At 37.1% G+C, this 24,277-nt stretch overlaps 1 protein-coding gene across 8 annotated transcripts in view; it reads right to left on the bottom strand.

The window, feature by feature from the left end:
• The window catches only part of ZMYND8 (zinc finger MYND-type containing 8), a 55,784-nt gene extending 37,418 nt beyond the window's left edge, over positions 1-18,366 (bottom strand). For 3 of the 8 annotated variants that reach the window (XR_008468961.1, XR_008468962.1, XM_054218101.1), the window contains exons 1-3: positions 18,228-18,365; positions 17,585-17,818; positions 7,695-7,765 (exon numbers count right to left, since the gene is read on the bottom strand). Coding sequence is in view for 6 of the 8 variants with exons in the window: in XM_054218101.1 (XP_054074076.1) it covers positions 7,695-7,765; positions 17,585-17,598 (85 nt within the window). In the remaining 2 variants the exon portion in view is untranslated. Of the gene's footprint in view, positions 1-7,694; positions 7,766-14,907; positions 16,475-16,502; positions 17,143-17,180; positions 17,369-17,584; positions 17,819-18,227 lie in introns of those variants that run through there. The other 5 variants (XM_054218095.1, XM_054218100.1, XM_054218097.1 and 2 more) reach the window with 4 other exon arrangements.
• Between the last annotated feature and the right edge of the window lie 5,911 nt (positions 18,367-24,277).

Below are 24,277 nucleotides of genomic sequence, written 5' to 3'. Positions count from 1 at the left end.
TCAGGGATCTTATCTTGCTGCAGCACACGGAGCATGGACCAAAAACATATCTTCTATGTTCTATACATTGCCAAGTGCTGTACTGCAAGCATTCAATATCAACAATCTCTGACAACTAATTGAGAAGTCTCACTTTTCTCAATGGAAGCATGTGCCAACTCAGAAAATGTGTAAAAGCAAAATGTTGCTTTCCTTGCTTTTCCCATGATACTCAAATGTAATTCTTCCAAAAAAAAAAAAAAAAGTAACATCAACATGCCTTACTGGAAAAACACAGCATAAACATAAATAGATACACGCCCTCACGCCCTCCTTTCCATATACCTTTTTCTTGTTTTTAATTTTAAACCTTGCTTAAGCTAAATGCAATCAAAGTAATTCCAAACTAGAACCAGAATGAAACGGTGTCCATATATGTGTTTGTAAGCATTTGTTACACTTGCATTAGTTTCTCTGCCAATAAGGCCTTAATGAGAGCTGAAATCCACAGCAAGTTACAGAGATTAAGTTAAGGTTCCACAGTTCCCTTCCACAGATACACTTTCTTCCCTTTTCCTTTCTCTGGCACAGTTATTTGTTCACCCAGGATGCAATATGGTTTAGGTAAGTGATACAGCCAAAACCAACAAAAACCTAAAAATTAATTTCAGCTGAATCAGCACACCAACAAGTCCCAGAGTTGCCAGTGCCAGTATAAAGGAAATGGTTAGAAATGTCGTTGCCATGAAGAAGCACGTCAGCACGGCAGGTCTGACTTAGATCAGCATTTATTGCCTTAGTGTTGCATCCTCAGTGCAATGGATAGCAAGTCATTTAAGAAAAGCCTGAATAAATCAGGATTTCTCTACGCCATGCTTTTCAAATTCAACCTCACAAAAAGGTTAGGCAAACAAAACAAAAACCTTCCCAAAAAGTATGGAAATTGCAGGATAAAGGCTTTTTACTGTCAGCAAAGAATTACCCTTTTTCTGATCTGGTGTGGAAGGGAAGAAAAGTTTTGCATTTCAAAATAACGCACAGACAACCAGAAAACATATCTTTATCTTAACTTCATCAAGTTTACTGTACTTACATGAAGAGTATTAGTTATTCCAATTCTGTACCTAGTTTTGTTGTATTTTAATGAAAAATGAGTTGTTATAAAGTGGTAACATCTACTACTTGTAGAAAAAATTCTTCTGTTGTGGAAATTTTCAGAAAGTGGGGGGGGCGCGGAGAGGAACTCAGAAACATGTTTGTTTAAACAGTAAAAAAAAAATTAAAAATAAATCAAAAGCTTTTCAACATGAGTTGTGATAAAGATGGTAAAATTAGCAATCATTTTGGTTATCCAGGAGCCAGAAACAGCAATGTATTTTTTTCAGTGAAAGCACTGTTTAGTCTTCCAAGAACAGTATTAGATACCAGTAAACTGAGACTTAGTTACACCAACAATAGTTTTCTGTGATGTAAGTACATTTTTGCTATCTCAATGCAAGTGGATCAAATGTGCAAAATTCTGAATAACGTTTCCAATTAGAAACCTAGACAATTGTTCTATGTAAGTTAGACACTCAGTGGAAGCGTTACTTACAAAGAGTCAGCCCAAGGCTACTTCTGTTAACATTAATTCCCAGTCCCATGCCATCCCTTTTATTCTGACACAAATAGTTCTGCCAACATTTGGTGAACCAGATCAAGGAATTAAATTAGATTAAATGTAACAGAACAAAAGAACAAAAATTTCACGAAGAATTAATTTGATGGCTGTAAGAAACAGCTAGGCTAGCTTAAAAAAGAAGGCAGCAGTGAGAGAAGGTTCAAAAATACAAAGCTGACTGAAGATTGCTTCAGCTGTCATTACCCCACAGAAATGCATAAATATGCCTTTAAAAGGAACAAGAACAAAAACAGAAACTGACTTCCACCTAGAAGGTCATTTCTCTCTTCATCAAAAGCTCTGAATGCATGTTCTTTAAACGGTGTTGAGGGAAATCAATGAAGAATTCTGAGAGAAAAAGGAGCAACACTAACTCCATTGTCAGCATCATTACAGTCCATTTTGATAGAACGGGCTTCAAGTAATAATTTATATGGATTCCAGAACTGTAAAATCTCCCAGTTATATTTACTATCCTGAATGGTTGCTAAGATTTTTATGATTTTTCAATTCCATTACCTATAATACAACAGCAAGCTTAATTATCTTCAAAACACCTGACAAAATCATGGATAAATCTGTTAGAACTTATACCCAACTCTGAGGCATTTTAATCTTATGCCAGAATTTTGAAATATGATGCAGTTGCAATCGACCACTAAAGCCCTGTTTACATTCCAGAAATTTCAACTGATGCAATTAACCCAAACCAGTTGCTAATGTAATAAATAACAGAGGTTAGCCATGGTTGTGTAAATCCTGATGAACCCCCTACTGCATTACAATTTTACACAAGCACAAAAAGACACCGTTACTTGTTTCTTCATTGTAGGACTTTGGAAGATAAAAAAAGAGAAACACTTCCCAACAACTTGCAATATAAGAGGTGTAAGCTGTTTATAAACTAGAGCCTGGCTGTAGGGGGACTTGTTGCCCCAAGGCACTCCTGAAGAGCCCCTGTTGATTACTAAGTAACAAGGGCTCTACACTAGAGATAAAGCCTCAGGCTATACTACTGTTCACTGGAGGATTCTCAAATTACCTTTCACATTGGAGTAAGAAACTCATCTCTATGTGATTAAATACTTGGTAACACTGCACTGAAAGTTGCTAGACAATATACTATTATGAAACTGTTACAAAATATAAAACGTATACTGGAAATTCCATTTTACTAGCTATTTTGCATTTATATTTATAATATCTGAACCTTTTATCACTGAGAGAAGCCCCCGAGACCAAAGCCTTCAACACAAACCTGCAGCAATGCAAAAGCTATGAAAGTCAGAATTCTCGCCACTAAGGAGTCCTGTCTCAGTGTATGATTTTATGACAAGGTAAGACCATCTAACGATTAGCTGTCACTGATGGGGGCAGGTCTGCTCCTAGCAATGACATCTGACCAACTCCTTAGTAATCTGGTTCAGGGAGATAAGCAGGTAGAAAACTACTTCTATACCCAAGTCCTTAACTGATTCAGAAGAGGACTGGCTAAGAGCCATCAGAGATGCAAAGGAAATATAAGGGATGTATGACTGATGATGGGAAGAAAAGTTAAAGAGCTCCTTTTGACTAGTCATTAGACAGGCAATGGTTACTGTACTAGCAGAAACATATGAAACCTAAATGTAAGTCCATCTGCCACCACACCTAACTACTGTTCGTAGGTAAGTAACGTAAATTAGCAGAAAACTAACCTGAAAATTAAAAAAAAAAAAAAAAAAATTCTTCCAGGTTAGTAGGATGAAAAAGCCCAGTGGAGAGTTCACTGCCACCCAAAGAGAACAAGCGCATGTAAAGACAGAACTGCACCAAACGATTAAGTTGGTTATGCTGCTCTGGAAACACAACCTGGAAATACTCAGAAAATTCTCCAGAAAGCCTTGCAAGACCCATCTTGAAACATTTAATAAACAAGGCTAAAAAGTAGGCCATGGGTCTGTAACAGAAATGTAACAAGATGTTTCTGTCAGACATGTTAATGTATGATACGCAGAGGACAAAATAGTATAATCTAATCCCCGGCATTTCTCCTTTGCTAAACAGCAATCCTCTGCTGACTCCATTTTGTGTTTTTCCACTCATTTTTTTTCTTTTTAAGCTGTCATTTCCCATTTCCAGTTCTCAGATGCCTTATGCCTTCTTGCTCTGATCAAGAGTATTTTAAAACCTCATCTTTATTAAAGCTGAACATGCACAGCTTATAAACTGATCTAAATTACAACTGTTACAGTAACTCTCCTCCTTTTCCCTTCCCCACCTCACTAGATGTCTGCCCCACAATGTTTTGCAGACAGGCACTTGTGTGTAATAGTAGGGTTAATCAGTTCATGATTCAGGCAAAAACTAATACTACAAAAAATGGTCAATTTCCAGCTAGATCAGCTGCTTGATATAGCTTACTCTGCAACAGCATAAGTATCTGTGCCAGCCTAAGGAGAAGGACAGAAAAATGCAGCTGAAGATGAGTGTGGAGATCTGTATAGCTCTGACCACAGCTATAAAGTCACTCTTACATATCACGTTATAAAGTAAGAAGTCTCAGCTATGGTCTTAAGCTCTAGTTTCATTACCGCCTAACCCTATCTAAACGCTGGCTAACAAAGCTCTATACTTCCTGCACCCAACTGGCATATTCCTGCCCTCTCTCTTACACCATTTCTGGCAGTCTACCAAGCCATTTCAGCACAGAAAACTATTCATGTTTTATGGTTCAGTTAGTTTCCTGCCAGCTTAGGTATGGAAGGAAGTGGATAAAACTGCTGCATCGAGCAGTTTGACCAGCTTAGGCTGCTTTGAAACCACCACCTTACTTAAACCGATTCAAAAGGCTACGTTAACACCCTTGTTACAGATTAAACAATGCATGTTTCATCAGCTTAAACTGAACTGGAATTGATTTATAGCAGTTAAAATTAAACTGCTTATACCAAAACAGAATGTTCATGAAGAGGCTAATTGGTTTTAAAGCAATTTAATTTATTTTCCTACAACTTTCTTTAGACACAACCTCGCGTGAGCTGTACAAACGATTGTAGCACAGCAAGTTAGGTTACAAACTTGCAGCATTTCAGCTTCTCCAGGACAAGTGTGAAGTTACACAATACCACTAATTGATCTCCTGCACAGGCTTCTCGGACCATCAAAAAACCCAAACAAACCAAAAGCAGCTGTATGCTTTCCTTACAGGTTTGTCTCTATAGGGTCAATTTTCTCAACTACATCCTTTCTAAAGCACACAAAGCAAAACTGTGAACAATATTAATGTTACAAGAGGAAACATTGCTACCGCTATCCCACCAGTTTAGAACCTTGCTGCACTTTTTCTACCTTAGATGAGTATAACAACAGCTTTAAAACTCTGGTTTGTGACTTTTCTGCTGCAGAAACACCACACTGAACTAACAGAGAAACTTGTCTCAATTCAAATAACAGAAGACCAGAAAGATTAAGTTTAGCACGTCTGTAATACAACCAGTTCTTGCACTAAGCAGATGACATCTGTGATTCTTTTGCTTTCTATGCAAAACTACATATTCAACTAGTATAAAGTTCTACCACCAATTCATAGATTAGCTGAGAATACAACAAAGCAAGATGGCTTATAGACAAGTCCCCAAATTTCCTTACAACACACATCACCTCTTCACTGAAAAAAATATATACCTGTAAGGGCTTGGCATGTGTGGTTGTTATTCTTGCCCTTAGGGCGGTGCTGGCATGGGTTTCATCAACATACATGTCAAATTTAACAAACCAATTAAAGCAAATCAGTATTCAGTTAAATAAATTCCATTATTATTATTCAATTAATACAACCTCTGTTAAGTTTTATCTTTACTATGGCCATTCAGATCACTCTCACTGGTGTTTAAAACACTTAAGAGTCCTACTGCATACAGACCAGCAACTTCCACACAATGACAACTTGGGCCAATCTAAAGTAGCACTGTGGTGATCCTGGCTTTGTCTTCCAAACCACCTTCCTTCCAATCACTACCAGAACCTGCCTATGAGCTTGTTCAGGGAGTTGTATCAACATGAGTCTTTTTCTGCCAGGTTAGCTCCCTCTGAATTGACCAATTTGAACTGATCAAAGCCCACAAAACAAAGGAGCTGCAAGATCACATGGCTGAGAAGGTTGGGAGATGAAAGACTGATGCTTTCAATAACCATGAGGTATTAAATGAGTTCACCATCCTGGGAAACTTAATCTTAACCCTACTGGAAAAAAAAAAAAGAAAAAATAAAAGTAGAAAGTTTTCTGTGGGCTTACTTGATTGAAATGGTACACCTTGAGGTCAGATCAGCACTAGAACTAATGAAAGGGAATCACAAGTTTTTGTATGGCCCATACACCTGTTTCTGGGCTGAGTAAAGCAACAGCACTAAAACACAGACACCTACATAAATAGGTATCAGACTCAAAAATAACTTCTAGACATTGATTATGTCAGAGTGACATAAGTAATAGTTTAGCTCTTGGTCCATATGAAATTCTTATTAGTACTAACATGTGGGCCAAAGTCTTACTAAGGAGAAATGAAAGTGAGATTTTATGGACAGCTAAACACATTTAATAACCTGTTTTGTCTCTTGTATTGTGTTCCCATACTCATACTGTTTCTGCAAACAAACTGATTGCTACAACAGCAGACAAACGTTTCAGTTTTTAAGTTGGCTATAAAGTTCAAGTGGCTGGGATCTGACAACCACCACAAAGGAAGTAGGCAGTGGGAATACAAAGCTGGGAGCTTACCCCATTCAGTAGCAATCATTAAAGCACCAAAAAATAGTTTACTTTCTGCTGGTTTACAAAACTGAAACACAGAGATAAGTAAACATCAAAAGCAGTCCAGTGATGGAGGCTGACATGCAAGACCAGAAGCAGAGAAGGGAGAAAAGGACAGGGAGAAGGAACAAAAAGGAGCAAGTGAATCTCTTCTGAGCTGTCAGATTGTATGTACTACCTCATTTAACCACACCATAAGAACTGAAACAAGAAATTTACTGTCTGTTAGCACAAATAAGACTTAAATACAATTTTACAACCACGTTACCTACCCAAGCTACCTCATTAAAAACAAAAGGAATGCAGATGATCTGTGCCATGCTTTCAAGACAATTACATCTGCACATTCAGCATTAACTGGACTTATGATCCATGTAGTAGAAATGTGAAGAATAAGTGGGTATGTGCCAGATTTTAGAAAGGATGGTGGTAGCCATTGCTGACATTTTACAGAAATGGCTTTCAAGGAAACTGAGCTGCAAAGTCAGCTGCAAGTACAAAGGGAGATGGACAGGCAGCCGGCAGCCGATTACAATGAACTGGAGTAAACAATTCCGTGCAAGTATTCTGATTGAAGGGCATTTCTCTCCCCTCACTCCACATGACTTGTGAGAATATTTACAGTGATACAGGTGGTTACATATTTGGCTTTTTTATACCCAGTGATAACATCATTTGCCTGTAGTAACTCATTCATAGAAAAAACTCCAGAAACCGAAGGACAGAAATTCTCAAACACCTGCAATTCCACCACCAAGCTGAATTCATGTCAGGGTAATAGGGACACATAAATGTCCATGAAATACATACTGCTCAGGAGACCAATTTTTGTGGAAACAGAAATGTTACTATGTTTATTCTTAGGAAAATTAGTATTCATTACTGTAGGAAATACTACCTTATGATTATTATTACTACTACTACTATTTTCTCCTGTATTGCAAATCTAAACGTACTTTAAATGAAGCCATGATAAGTGAGATGATACAAGAGGCTGATGTTTTTTCATCATTTAACCTAAGTTAGTTATTCATACACCAGAAATAACAAGAGGGCGGGGGGGGGGGGGGGGTGTTTGACATGTAATGACAACCAAGCAAAAATTAAAACACTTCCTAATGTACAATAGTCATTGTAAAAAATACAACAAATCTTGAGTCTTCACTCAAGAGCAACTTCATGGTAGATTACACAGTTTCACTATCCTGGTTTATAAATATTTGTATGTTGTAGAACAGAGATGAAATACTCCTCCTTACTCACCTTTGGATCGAGTGGAGATATCCATCCCCTCCACCACCTCCTGCTCTGCCTTTATTTCCTCTTCAGCCAAGCTGTAGGATTCAAAAAGGTGAATTAGAATAGTTACAGATTGTATTATTCCCATGTCTAACTTCATGTACAGAAGTTCAACATAACACTGTCAAATACAACTATATTAAAACTTCTGATGAAATGAGAGGTTTGCTGTTTGCCAGACAACAGCTGTTTGGCCAAAACACGTACAGAAACAATCCAGGTACACATGTATGCTGCATGTTACCAATCACAAAGGTAACATTTTCATACTGATGACAGTCCTGTAACATTTACTGAAGATTATGTCACTTTATGGATAAATTGTATGTGACAGACAAACGGGAATTCTGTTCCCTGTCGTTCCTAATCTAAGGCCTCTATAAACTGTGTGGACAGATGCCTGCTAAAATTTAAACACTCACCAGCATTAGTGAACAGATTCGCTGAAGTAACAGAGTCAGCAACACAGAACAGCTTGCCAAATTAGAAGGTAAGATGCAATTTTAAAAACTATTAAATAAATAATTTCAAGGATTTTGAAACCAGACTATATAACATAAACCTGAATATTTATAATTTACTGGCAATAAAATACCACCAATTATTAACTATAACAAAGAGTAAACGGAACAGAGTTGTTACTATCATTCAACAAGTCAATCTTCCACAAATGGTTTTAACCATTTAATTCTGTCTGGAGTAAATTAAGTAGACGACAAACTATATCTGACTTGTTGATATTCTACTTTCTTATAGTGATGCCATTCAAGAAAATAACTCAATTAATTTGGCTAGTTAAGTCAGTTTGGGGAAGGAAGGTGGAAGGATGAAGAAAAAAGAACTTGAATGAATATTGAGTTACACACCATTTTCGGAGATCTGACTATCGCAAATGAAGGGTAAAAGAAAACATATTATGTTGAAGCAAGGCCAAATTCACAAGAGACAAATGAGGTTATGGTGCCTGAAACAGGTATCAGAGTTGTCCATTAATACCACCAGAGCACAGCAGCAAAGCAGGATGTAGATCTTTTCCTCTGTAGTAAGAGCTTACTGTCCAGTCTCTTAATGTAAGTTGTTGCTGATACCAGTTTACAGCGATATGGCAGACTGCAAGCTACTGCTGCTATGGAGTGGACTGAGATTCCATTCAGCCATCCCAGCTCTGGGGACAGCTATTTCTACTGCAGAGGCCAAGAGGACAGCTAGAGACCTTTGCTTTAGCAACTGTGGTTAAATCTGCCCAGGACAGCTAATCAGAGCTCGGAAACAACACCGAGGACTTGGTTACATTTATATCAGAGAAACTCTTCAGCCTGACAAACAGTTTATATTAGCAGGAGTTTTGTTACTGGTATAAGTTAAAACAGCTTCATAAACAAAGTAAAACTTACCAGCAGAAGGACTTTTTAGTCTGGTATTTGTCAAAACTACTTTTAATCAACTATCAGCTATTGGGGGGTTGGGTTGCAATTCCTTTCACACTTCTAAACAGGACAGTTACATCAGCAAAAATTTTAAATGCAAATTAAGCAAGTTCAGTGTATGGAAGGCCCAAAGCTGAGAAGATCCATGAAATCCAGAAATCATTATTCTTTACTTGCCATTTGTATATAGCAATAATTTACAAATTAAGCTCTTTAAAGTCATAAAACACTGAAGAGAAGTTCTATTCCACCAGCATTCAGTCTCTCAGCTCATGGACTACGCTAATAATTTCAGTAGCAAGGAAAGGCACCCATGTGACCAGAATTATGGTAAATGTGTAGCACAGTTGACCGTAGCACAATGCTGCTTAGATTCATTTTGCATAGGCAGATTAAATGCATAACATAGTTGACTGTACTACAATGCTCACCGATTTACTATGCATGGGCAGATCAATTATACTGCACATTTGTTACACCCTTTCCCAGAGGGCTTCCAGCAAAGAGGAGCTGGCAGTGTGTTGCAGACACCAAAACATTTCATGCACCACTTGCCCTTGCCCATTCTCTTTCCTAAGCAATGGAAAGGGATGGGCTCACAGGATGGTTTCTTCATTCTCTTCCCATGTTGCATTGTTTTTTTCTTCCCCTACCCCCTTATAAAATCCTATTTCAATATCATCACACTGTAACAAAACCCACATTTTTAAAACATCATGTATATATGATTAATAATGCACACAGGTAAATATGTAACAATACACACTGATTCTGTCAAGAATGAAGTAATTTGGCAGTACACATTACCTGGTTTTAAAATATAGATCCAGTTTCAGCCACAGACTAGGACATACAATTCTTTATGAGACTCAGGTTGAAGTCATAAGATCATTTTACACAGGTTGCTACTAAAAGGAATGGTTTCCCCAATCCCTAACCTCATGTTCCAGAAATCACGTTCCTTTTAACTGAATCAGTTCTGTGATCTAGCTCACTGTGCAGCTGGATGTGCAGAAAAGAGGAAATGGGAGTGTACCACATGTGGGGAAGGGGGGGAAAGAGTAATATCCTTTTAGCGGCAGCTCACATTTAAGTTCCATTAAAGCAATCATAACATTCCAGACTCATCCAAATCTATCGGGTGCCATTTTGTTCAAGTCACAACCTCAGAGGAACATGATACAACAAGACACAGTATTAAAGTCAGTATTAAAAGACACAGAGTTGAGAAATGGGCATGACATTTCAATACAGCGACAGAGTAGCAGGACCTGTCCCTACATCCCTGACCCCAGCAGCAGAGGAAGCCAGAGCCAAGTGAGGATGCTCTGCACCTGTGGGCCCAAACCTCGCACTGTGGGAGGGTTACAGGTCAGCACTCCTACATATTAGTTACAGCATACGAGGTTTCTTCATCCCTAAATCTGTCTCTCCCCATCTAATGAGTTTAATTTATGAAATTCAGCCAGCTTCCTCCAACACCTTTTTGAGTGTTCTTTCAATAGATCTATAGAGACAAGAAAAACATTCTTCATAACGAGTTCCAAGACGAACAAAGTATCTTGACTTGACACATCTCTGATACATCACATACAAGATGCCTGAAGACAGCTTTCCCAAGGATTTGTAGTATAACTGAACAGTCAAAAGTGCATTCACCACTTGACACAAAGGTTCTTCATTTTTTTTAGCCATGGAGGTGCATATACCCTATACACACATACGCACGCTGTGCGTCACCCACAACTAAAACAAAACTCAGCAATTATCTGCTATACTATGAAAACTGAGCCTGAGGAACAGATTGCATCTCCATATTCTCTACTATAATTAATCTCGCTCAATCTTTTAAGGGCATAAACATTTAAGCATGTAAGAGAATCACTAAGACTGCTCTGAAAAAAATAAAAATGTTGGGGGGAAACAACAAGATGCTCTTCAGAAGCATCTCCCATTGTTTTATTTGTTGCAGTGTATTATGACTTGCACTACACGACATTGTTTGAATGGTGGCAGTGATGATTGTAGTGGTAATCTTTAAGGCTCAAGTTTGTAAATACATGCTAGCAATTCACAGCAAGTTTACAGTAACTTTTCTAAAGCTGACAGATCTTTCCACCTTTGCATCTTCCATCAAAATAAGCAATATTCTGAAAAGGCGTTATAAAGCACAAACTTCCAAATGCAGAAATCTCATTGGCAAAAGATTTCAAATTAAATAATTCAAGAAAAACAGGTCCTTAATGACAGGTACCTTATGATTACCCACAATAAAATAAAAAGAAAATTAAACCCAGCAGCAAAATAATTATGAACAAGCATTAGTTCTATGGAGACAATAGAATTAGATCAAGTAGACTATTTTACAGAACTTTATTTTGAGAATTCATTTTTGCAGGGCTTAGAGCTGTTACTTCAGATAGCATGCATTACTATCATGCATGTGTACTATGAATGTGATGGTCTGAGGCTGCGGATCAGAAATGATACTGGTATATATTCCAATTAAGTGCCTACATACAATAAATACCGTATGTCATTCTGAAAGCTACTCTTATTTCCTCATTAAGATGAGTGAACACAGAGGAACATATTTTAAGAATACAATTGAAATTTAAGCTTTGCCAGTTTCACTGTCAATTGACTAGAACACCAATTAATCACTTAAAACTTCCCTACTTGTATTGACAAAACTTAAAAACAAAAAAAAAAAGAAAAGAGAAGAAATTGTTTTCTAAAATATTAAACTAATTTGTTTCATACAAATTATTTTAACACGTCTGAATGAGGGAAGAAGGGGTGGAGGTTATTCCTAGTTGAGGGCAGAAAGAAAAAAAAATAAGGATTGCAAACATAAAAGATTTATTGATACTTAGGTTAAAATGCAAAAAGAACTTAGCAGCCTAATTTTTAAGTATGTTCTCTATTAAACTGAAGAGAGGGTGGGTTTTTTAATATGAAATTCAGTGTTTTGAATTTCAGACCAGGAAATTAAATACTGACTTTTCTGCTTAGGAAAATCATTCCTGTATTATTAATAGTACTTACCTGAAAAAATGCACATATACAAAAATATTTAAAGCTGCTCTAACCTATATTAACTACAAAGAGCAATTAAAAGTTGCAGATGAACTACTGCACCCTGACATTTAACCAAGAAAAACTGACAGATATGGAAAACCACTCGAAACAGCTAATGCCCACATACACAACCTAGATCTACATTAGGGAATAAACACATCAATTTAAAAACAAGAACTATATATTTATGGAATTAATTTTTCCTTTTAATTAATAGAAAACAAAACAAAAAAAACTGATTTAAGACTATAAGCACTAAAACTGAATTTCATAAGATAATTCCTGCCTCTCCTATATCACATTTGTGAGTAGCAATTCTAAATAATGATTTCAAAAAACTGCATTCAATAAAAATGTGAAAAAAATATTTGCATGCCATTGCTGAATAAATAGCAGCTTTGTATAAGCACTCACCTATAACAGTCTCTTACTCATCGGTAGCTATGCTATTTATGCAGGATTCTTAAAATGGCGTCTGACAGCACTGCACTGCCTCATTCCTGTACTGTAGCTAAAATGGTAGCAGTTTATTCAATAACAGTATCTCTTGTTTAAACAGCAGTGCTATATTCGAAGCAAGTACCTAAATATCAGAAATGGTGAAATATAACAAAAGGACACCTGACATCCAAATGTTTAACTAAAAAGGCATAAGATAGGGAGTTTGTGAAGTCACAGGTTACTAAGGGAATTACTCAATTTTAGATTCATTTTCCAGTTTGAGCACCTCATATTTTAAATTTCCTTTTACAGAATTCCCTGCAAAATGCTCAACTTGTATTAAGCAATTAACATACACAAAATGCTTGTTCAGATATCTACATACAGTAATGTTTAAGCTAGTTACCTCTGATAACAAGCAAAGTAAATATATAGATAGATACATAGATACAGATATTTAACTTAAAGAACATTTAGGTTCTTTTAAAAACCTTACTCTTATTCAGTGTGCATTCAAAACAGCTCCACAAAAGAGAAAATCAGGGGAGGGAGGGAGATCCTCGGTGTCATAGCGTCTTCTTTAAGATTATAAACTACAGAGCTGAGGCCCAAGGCAAGGCAACCAGAATAGCTATAGATTTCAGATGCTAAACACATAATTTAAGAACAATCATATTAGAAAGTAAAGGTTTATACTGGCTAAATTAATGTTAACATCCTGCTACAGCATGGTTCTAATCTTACAGTATGACACAGATGCTATGACAACTGGCAACAAAGGGTTAACATATGAATGACTGACAACTTCTATCAAATCAATAAAACTCAGTTCCTATGTAGCTATTTTTAAATCAGACTTTAACCCATGAATACAAGACATGTTTATTAATAAATATATTTTAAATACTTTCTTAATACAATTTAAAGGGCCAGGCTTGATGGCCTACTACACGGTTTGCAGACCAGTGTACTGCTACTAAGGGGTTTACAGACAATAACTAAGTAAATCAAACCCAGTCTAACAGGTTTAAATTCACTACAATGGGACTCATGTGCCCATGGGAAAAATATTAGGGATCCACAAATAACAACATTTGAAAATTGCTGTCTACTACATTCTACATTGACAAAGGTTATGTTCAACTTCCAAGATATTTAGGTGATTCAAATTAATACCCTGAATTCCAGATGGAGAAGATGAGAGCTTTTACTGAGATTTATCAACCTTTAATCAATTATGCTGGAGTGGCACCATTACTATGGAAAACTGACCATGACCTATCACTTTACAGCTACTGGATCCACACGGCCAATACACTTGAAAACAAAGCAAAATGGGGGGCTGGGGGGGAGAACAGGAACAAAAAAAAACCCAAACAAATGAAAAAGAAAAAAAAAAACCAAAACCAGCAAAAGTAATATTATCACACAATGGAAGACAGCTCAGGAAGATGAGCCAATCAAAGTTTGTGGACACTGATATAAAGGGCTAAATTTTTAATGTAATCTACCTGTTTATGATTTTTGAGCATGGAGTTCCTTTTATTACACGCTTCCTTAGTAGCAATGTAGGTTTTCCCCTACAATTCAATACTCCTTCCTGATGTGAGGGGGGGAAATGTCACATTTGGAGTGGTTTATACACTGCATTCTTTTCATTTTCAGTATGTTAAGTAGTGTCATTTATTTAAAGAAATCACTCGTTTTTTCCCTAGCACTACTTAGCTTCCAACTAAAACAGTTTGCCTGCAAAGAATGAGAAAGGCATGTAGCTTTTTAAAAGCTACTGTTTTCATCATAATTTATAATCCAGATCACCCCTTTGTTTTCCCCCCATTGCATTTTTTGTCCAGATAATCACAAAAGTAACTGGATGTTGGGACTAAATAATAATGGCTAATCATATTCATCCTGGGCAATTCAAATTACTCTTTAGTAGCCAGAAAACTTAAAGTGCAATTAGACGATTAACTGCTAGTTACATTCGAATAATGGCCATTTGCTACAAGCTGAATAAAGCTCAGCTACTTTGTTTCATATATGTCCTGTCTAATTGTGATATTAACCAGATCCAGTCCTGTAAAATCTTGGGTAGAAAGAATACGTGCTTTTTCCCCACGTCTATCACTTAAACAAAACCCCACATTCCATCTGCCCTGAACAGTAGAAAAATCGGCACAGAGTGCTTCTTATTATGCAATCTATGAAAGTGAGTGATAACATCATACCTTGACAAAGCACCAAAAATATATGAAATTCTTCAGCTTGGCTGAATTTGCTTTACTTAGATGGAACAAAGATGGTAGAAATTTCCAGAAGGCCTTTCTCAGTCTTGCCACTGCAATTGTCAATCTTTAACCTACCCTCTGCTGCTATTGGCTCAAGTACTCCATGGAGCAGCGCGATTGGGCTGATCTGTAAAACAACACTGCTGTCTCTACCTTGCCTCAGACATCTTGCTGCAATGCAGACATTTATTTTTTGTGAACTATAAAAGAATTATATTTGAGTGATTAAAAATGGTGAACTTTAACAGACTCACGATGCTATGTTTCATTACATGCGCAAGGGCAGCTTACACAAATATGCTTCACTGTCAGCAGTGTGTCTGGAGGTGCAGATTTGAAACAGATCCTAGTTTAACAAAACCTGTGGGAGCCATTTTAATACAAGCTTTCTGATTGCAGATCACTTACTCCTGCTTCCTCATATTAAACAAATATTATGTTGTACACTATTTAAGACTAAAAGTAAACTGCTAATGTGTATAAACTACTGCTAGGAAAATTACGTCCAAATGTAATTTCTGTTTTTAGCAACTGAAGAACAAAAACCAGAATAACTTCTTAGCTGTGTTAGCACTTTTATGTATGCTGAAAAATGCATTAAAATTGCATACAAAAATGCTATCACATTAAACTCAGTGGTACAACCCAGCAGTGTTTCAGGTTGCAAACTGAACTAGACATTCTCATAATCTAATCCTTGGGGGGGTGGGGTGGGGGAAGCTGCTAAGCAAAGTGAGATATTCAAAATAAGATACTCACACTGGCAAACAAGTAACCACAGGTAAATTGCTATGTTACAGAATGTTATCAAATACATGGCAACCTATAAAAGTTAGCATGTAACTGTGCCAGGCTGCAGTCATTTGCAAAGCTAGCTTAGCTCTAAGTTCTTTCCTAAAATCATGAACGTGTATGGACTGTTAAAACAAGTGCAAAAATTATATTAAAAGCACAAAAGAGTATCCTTCCTTTGCTTTTGTAACAATACTGGTGATCACTGAAAAACAGCTTGTTAAAACAAGCATGCCAGCACTACAATTAAAATCTTAAAGGGCACAAAATGTTCTAAATTAGTTATAAATCAAGCAAGTTTGTCTGAGATTATACTTTGTATAGTATCAGAAACATATGCCCATTAAGCATTATTTACTTTACTTCATAAGGTCACTTCATTGCTGAGTACTAGCACTTTCATCACACCTCAAAAACCCAAGGAACAACGAAAATGCGCTTTACCCTACAAACATGGTAATTAATGATCTATGAACGAATAGCAAGTAGGATATTTTTCACTGGCCTGAGGTAAACAGGAAGTATAAGGTTCAAACTTTAGAGGCAAATTATCAAAAAAATAGTGCATTCAAATTGGAACAGTTTACAAGTACAAGTCCCTTAAAATGGACGCTAAGCAAATCTGATTTTTTATATAACTAACCACTAACATTACTTCATCTACTGGACTAACTGACCTAGTAAAAACAAAATGTTTGGAAAACTATTAAAAATGTTCAGAGAGTAGCATGCTGCTTACTTACCAACTGTTCAAGCACCCATCTCATTTTTCCAGTTAAGAAGATACAACAGGCTGGCAGATTTGGGAATTGATCAAAAAGGAATTTCTTGAAATAATTGCGTAGCATTAAACCAAAAGTTTAAAAAAAGAAAAAAAGGAAAAAACCAAGAACGAACAACATGTACTACTGTCATGAACCACACATGATTTTATATCCTCTGGACTCCACAACACAGAACTGTGGCTGATACAGTGTAAAACAAAAAGGCACAGATAAGAGGTACATTAGTTTATTCGAACTACGTAAAACAAGAAATCTAACAGTTCAAAAACATTTTTCATAAAGAATCAGATTTGTAAACAGATGTGCTGCTGCATTTTATTGAGCAGCAACCCATTTCCAAAATCTGCAGCATAAAAACTCCCTTTTAAAGGAACAAAATATTAACCATACATTGTCCCTCAGAAAGAGAAACACGTTGGATTAATTACTCCTGCAAGAAAAAAGGTTCAATAATCATTTTAAGTTAAGATAAGCTGCATTAAAAACATGATGCAACAGCACACCACCACCTAGGCCCAATATCTACAATCTGCCATTAGCACTTTTTGCTGATGTCTAGGTTTTTAAAAATCCCATATTCTCTGAGAGATAACTTATCTTAGCTATTCCATTCACTGTTTAGAAAGGTAAACTTGCCTGTTCTTCTGTCTGCCATTATCCCTGCTTGACTCCCTGTAGGGCAGTTAAATGCATCTGCTCCCTAGCTTCCATTTTCTCTTCAGCAGGCATGTGACACAACAGACAATAGTGCTGGCAAACTGCTCAGAGAGAGAAAGCTTCTTTGGAATACCAGGATCTTGATAAACTCTAAAAACACCATCCTCCTGTGAAGAAGTAGGTATGCCAAGGTTTTACCAGTCTGCAAAATAAAGCTGTGGCTAATGGCTACTAACCATGTGACCCAAGAAAGCAAATTTAAACAGTTCCAACTTAATAAAGTGCTGTGGTGTGAGTTTTGCACAACAAATCACAGAGAACCACACTCTCAACCCACAACTCATAGGTCTTAGAGAAAAAAAAATGTAAAAAGTAAGGCTTACCTCTGTGGATGCATTGTTAACACAGTGTTATGTCAATACTTATAAAACATGGAGGACAGGCTCTCAGTACTCAGGCAGAAAGGGCTTGGCACTTCAGCTTGATGATCTGTCTTCCTAATAAAAGCTAATCCCGGATTGGCTACTTCGGTAAATCTGAATGTAAAGCTTCAGGGGATTGGCTGAAACACTTCCTGAGCGATTATCTTTGTGCAGCTCTGGCAAGCAGGAGCCATCCTGTGCATAGAGAAGACAGGCTAAGCTAGGCCCGTTTCAGCAAAAGAAACTCCAAAAGAAACCCCAAACGCGCGCTCCCCATGTAAAATACACAGATTTTCAAGCAGAGGGAAGTGATCGCGAACTGCCTGCCTGAGCAAATGTGTCTCAACATGCCACTGCTGAAGGCATTTGGATATTTTAAACCTGAAGGAGGAAGAGTTCACTCGGGTCACAAAAGCTATTCTTCATAAACAAAAAGCTAAATTCACTTTGCTGGGGTTCTGCAACGTGTTGCACGGAGAAAGCAAGGCCACAGAAAGAGAGCAGAACATAGCGAAAGTGAACATGCACAGGAGGGACTGAAATTAATAACTGAAAACTCAGAGAGAATCCTCCGATTCCAGAATTTAAATATATTAACACCTACCGTACAATCTTATACCGACAGTGTGATTTCTTTGGATACTATGATAAGCCGAGCCTTAAATAGGAAAAACTTCATGTCTCATTTCCACAAAAACTATTATACCATTGAATTTGCATTATCACAGGGGGTCGCTGCCATTCAGCGCGTGCCCTCCCTGTTTATAAAAACAGTGCAGAGCATAACCAAAAAATACCAGTATCACACCAGATACTGTACTCTCAAATTCCACCCCCCCCTCCCCCGCCTCGGCCCCCACCTTTCTCCTGCCCAGGCTGTCTGTTACACAAAAATCTGACTTCCGTATTAGTCGGCTGCAGCTGCAGTTTCCTGTCCATTAACCCTGTAGGACTTGGTACTTTTTAAGATACAATGCAGGCCCTAAAAAGACATAGGTTTCTCTACGTGGCGAGTTATCTCCCTGCTTTCACAAAAACATTAACATAGCTTCTCACATGTTTTTGCTTTACCTTTTATCTTTTACCGAAATTCTGCAAATGAAACAAAATGAGAAAACAGCATGTAAGCAAACAGTTTGATCTTAGGCCAATTTGCAAGCATTTGATTAAAAAATGTGATTCAGTTTTCTTCCCTAATGCAGTGAAAGTGGGAGGATTTCTCAGTATGCCAGGAAGGCAGAAAGTCTTAACTCCAGATGAAGATTTAAAAGGTCAAATCTTTAGAAAGGCCCCAACAAGCCTTAACATTTTTGTTCAAAATTCTGCACCTGTATCAGGTAGCTTAGCATTATCATTCTATAGCCATGAACAAATTACAATAAACCAAGATGAAAGGGTGATTCTGAAGCTTCTTGCATGTTATCAAAGGGATTATTTATTAAAAAGAAGAAAAAAAAACAAAGCCAAAACCAAATGGAGCACTAGAGGGAGAGGTTTAATATTAAAACAATAATTATTAAATAATGAGCTAAAATAACCAAAGCACAATAAACATTCTTTCAATACAGCATGCAAGATCTAGGATTGTGCAAAACCAACTATAGAAAACCCTCTCCCATAAATCAAGGCCAGTTGCAAACAGAATACGCACTTCACTCTACCTTTACTGGAGTGCTAATGATCCCAGAAACAATCACCACAAATAAAACTAATGCCCTCCCTTAGCTCCCACCAGCACCTTTCATGATATAACTACTTTACCACACAAACCTCTTTGCTTGAGACCCGACGTGAATTATAACTACGCAGCTCAGTAAAACTAATAATCCTACTCTGCATTGTCCCATACCGCATTCAGATTTTTTCTTGAGATACCATTGTCACAGGAAAACTGGCAAACCAGCCTATCACTGTGCTTACATTTTTTTGTGTTCTTGTGTTTTAGGCTGCAACAGCGGATTAGCAGCCCAGAGTATAAATTCTCATCTCATAAGTAATTCTGGAGTCCCTGCTGGAAGCGTTTTCCCTTTTTAGCTTTGGCAACGTTTTTCAGGGCAGGGAGCAGGAAGGCTCATGGATTACACTGGCAGTTTGTTCTGTTTTAGGAATGTAGCAGAAACTAGAGAGAGTGCTGCTATAAAGGGAATCGTACAGCCCACCACAGCAGCAAGAACACACTGGAAATGCATGACATTCTAGTGCATATTTGCATCAGTTTTAGCAGTTCAAACCATTCAAGATATGTTTCTTTTTAATTGCATACCTAAAGGCCTATGTCATTCAGAGATACCACCCCCAACACATAACCATCCAAATTTTGATTCCTCCATGCAGTAAGTGTGAGGATTGTCAGTCATTAACATTTATGCTCATTGTTTGACTGCTCTACTCAATATTATTCTATTTAAAAAAAAAAAAAACAAAAAAACAAAAAACACAAAAAACCACAAAAAAACAACCAAACAAAAAAACCCCAAAAAATCCTAATCCTTATGAAGTACAGCAAGGGAGCAAAACTAAATACACTGAATTTGTCAATGCTTTGTGTTAACCAAGACCCGGCTCTGGGAATGCAGTAATGCTGATGGTGACTGGGAACACTGCCAAAGCGACACACTCGGACCTATCAGAGACAATCAGTGTGCAGCAGATAGAAGCAAAAACAGAAGCAGCCTTAGCAAAGGCCTAAGGTCCTATCCTCTTGATTCAAGGAAATAGCGGCCCAAATGCAAAAGAAAAATTTACAAACCTTCAGTCATTAGCAAGAACAAAAACCTAGAAAGCGTATCGGACAGAATATAGCATTTGTATTCAGCCACTAGGCTACTCTGCTAAAATAGAAAAAAGAATTCCATCAGGAGTCAGAAAGAGAAAGCTTGAAATATCATTCACTTTATTTTCTTGTCCATACACATATTTTGTAACAGGAGGTATAAGTCTGGTATAACAACATACGGGTACATCTGAAAAATTCAGATGATTTTGTCTGTTAAACCACAATGACTGATTGCATGCCCGACTGCAGCTTGACCGATTCTTTTACATAGGAGGGGTGAATTTTTTGGAGGGGGAAGGGAAAGAAAGGTAAAGAAAACAAAGAAGAGAGACGGGGAAGCTAAAAGCTTTGTTAAAGCAGAAGAGAGGGCGGAGAGATTAGATTAGCTAGTATTTGCCCTTTTCAATGCCTTGGAGATGTTAAGGGAAAACAGCGCTGTGAGGTAGCGAAAAAGAAAAGGCTAAAGAGAGAAACTAAAGGAAAGACAGAAAGCACAAATTCAGTCAAAAGGAAATTAAAAGACAACAGTGTTAGAAGTGCAAGCTACTATATTTAGAGTTCTTTGCAAAGAACTCTGCCCATTGTGCAGAATCTCCAGAAAGTGTGGACATCAAGCACCAGAGTGTTGTAAGGGACTGTACTACATAATATATAGTGAAAACCTCAAAAATAAACAAATACCAGTAAGGAAGAGATTTGTCTAAATGACAGAAATAGGGGTTTTGATATGTACCTCTATAGGGGGTGAATCATCACTGACAGAAGGGAACAGTAGGTGATGGACAAAAGATGGAGCTTTAAAAATAACATTTTGAACAGATTCACAAAAGGAAAGGGGGATGTTATATTTTCCAAGGATAATAAAAATTAAAAAAAAAATAAACAGTGCAAAAAAATTGCATTACGGGTTTGGAGCTTGTCCTGGATTTCCAAGTCATTGACTGACAACCCTAATTTCTAGAATAAGAACATGAAACATTGTAATTCCGTGTCTTTCTTTTTAAGAGTTTTTTTCCCCCTTTCCCCTTTATCCTGAATCTGACAAAGTATCAGTAACTGCTTAAAGACCAGAAGATAAGACTGCCAACTGATACAGAATCCAACAATAAATGTCTATAAAGGCAGTTCCTGAATTTTTAAAAGTTGGCTGAGCGCTAAAATCAGTGACCGAAGAATGTTGGTCATTTTGTAAATTATCAGAAACTGCTGGAGAATGTGTTTATGCCCAGTAGGTATCTGATTTGCCCATAAACTTAAAAGGCTTTGTGGCCAGATGCATGCATGCATTTGTCCTTCTGAACAATATCTTTGAATACTTTTGGTTTACATTACTTGTTCTGAATCACAATGGTCACTCATTGTCTGCAGATTAAAAAGCTGATTTTGTTTGTAATGTACACTGAATATCTGATGCATTATGAAAGTTTCTCTTTGACAGTCATTTTTAGTATGCTGTGCAACTGCCTCATGTACATTTCCTTCCAAAGGAAATCTCTATTGATGTTCAATCATCTGCCAAAAATACCTGAAAAAAAAGCACCCTTGAGCCCTTTCCTTAAGCAGCTGTAGCTTTTTAAAAGAGGTGCTACAGCCTATGTTATCTTAAGGCATAAGGCCACATATTTCATCCCTTTCCCCCCACTTTGAACCAGTCTGTCCACGATTTAACAGCTGGGAGCTGGACTGTAGGATATCATGTAAAAAACAATATTTTCATTATTATGTATTTAAATTATATGTTCTGTATTAAAAGCCTAACAGATATAATTTATTTCATACTTCATATGCAGCCAAATACTTTTTCAGTTACCTGGAAAGCAGCTGTGACACATATGCAGATATACTGCATGTCAGACCTAAAGCATATCCACCATGCAGTTGAACAGCACCTGTGTAGCAAGTGGATTTATCATGCCTACTCTGGGGTAACACGGTAATGAGTCCAACTCACTGCACATGCAAGGCCTGTGCTATGGGAATGTACTAGGTACAAAATCCTGAAAGAAGTCTGTGTTTCACCAAGGGATTCTAAGGCCCAAGTGTAAGACACCCTGCCTATAGTACTTATTCTGACATCGAGGTCCTTTTCAAGAAAACAGAAGAAAGTCACTACTGTTCGGGAAGAATTATTTAGGACCAGGTCTGGATAATGCTAAACTCTAGTCCTATTACTATGGTTTCTTTTTCTTTTGTGATTTTTTTCACATTTAGGAATCACTTGTTTAACAGTACTGAGATACATGACTTTTTTTGTTGTTTTGTTTTAAATAAAACCTGATTATCTCACAGAAGACTCCACCAGCTAAAGCTCATACCAAATATGTAGTGATGGAATTACAAACATACTGTTATTACAGTGATTTTTTCCTCTCTCCTAGGCTTGTATCTTATCACAACCCACTGCAGATTTAGACTATATCACTCTTAATCTATTTCCTGCCCCTCCATGCAGTAAATTTGCAGTTTGGCTTCAGCGTTAAGGCTCTGCATATTCACACCTTTCTCTTCCCTATCTGCTATTCCAATTGCTATATTCATCTCGTTTTTGTGGTTTGCCTCTCACCAGCAAAAAGTCCTTCTTTCTTTTTCCACCACAAATGTACAGTAAAATCACTTTCACAAAGGCTTAACCCATAGTTGCACCAACTTTTTTTTTTTTTTTAGATTAGATGTACTAGCCTGAACATATCACCATTCCTTCCAGCCACAGCACTCAGCTCAGTCTAGCAGAACTGACTGTATGGCTACACAGAGAACATGATCAATGTATAAAATATACACTGTGTTAGCTTTAACCCAGGAAAAGCACCAATTCACAATAATTCACAACAGTGCTGCAATAAAAATTGTATGGCCTGACTGAAAGAGCAGGACAAGAGACAAACAAGAGTTTAAACAATCACTACTGCTCAAAGAAATTTTTGTGAAACTACATGATCAAGAACTGCATTCATATTTTCCCTGGATTTGCATTATTAACTATGTTTTCTTCATGCCCAAATGACACTGTAGATCTGTCCTTGTCTCTTCAACCTTATGAAAGGGCAGGAAGAAAGCAAGCCTTTGAAATATAATCACGTCTCTGAAAAGAAGCAACACATTTTCCAGCTGTGGCTTTGTCTTCTGAAACCAGGTGAAAGACTTGCCCATAATTAGCACACATTTCATTCACATTAACTAACATCTGCATAAACTGTTGAATTCATTTTAGCACCTTTACAGATTATTACTTTTCATGCACTGTCAGGCTTACAGACAACGTTTACTAAGCCCTCCTTATCAGGTGACAGAAAGGAGAACACTCCTGAGTTAATGTCACTGTAAGTTGTTTCCAAAAGGGAGGCTTACTGTAAAGAAATCTATAGCCACATCAAAAAATATAATTCTGAAAGGGCATAAGAAATCATGCTGTATTTATTCTACTTGCCAGGAACATAATAAAATCCAAATGTGTCTTAATTAGGTACACAAATAAGTCTTAATTATGTGACTGGTCTGCAAACGTTTTTTATTAAATGAACTTCAATACTTTTTTAAAGCCACAATATCCTCCTATGACATTAGAGTGGACAGATGCCAGAGTTTAGGGGATTCAAAAGTGAATTATATGCAACATTTCAACCACATAAGGAGCAACAGAACAAAAGTATAGGGGAAATAAATATATTTCTGTGTTGAAGCTACTATAGGTCCAAAAGAACTCAAGCGCATATGTCAATTTACCTTTTATAAAGCATTATTCTGACTTCTTGTATAATAGTCTTGCTTAATCCTGGCTTTTAAAGATATGTTGGAATATAACATTCCAGACACTAAAATGCATACTGAAAACAAGTTGTGATGTTACTCTGCCTTTCACAGTGTCATTAGTAATTCAG

The sequence above is a fragment of the Rissa tridactyla genome, chromosome 12 (genome assembly GCF_028500815.1).
Source record: "Rissa tridactyla isolate bRisTri1 chromosome 12, bRisTri1.patW.cur.20221130, whole genome shotgun sequence".
Lineage (NCBI taxonomy): Eukaryota > Metazoa > Chordata > Aves > Charadriiformes > Laridae > Rissa > Rissa tridactyla.
The sequence above is the reverse complement of the archived record's forward strand: the minus strand, read 5'-3'. Positions and strand labels throughout refer to the sequence as shown.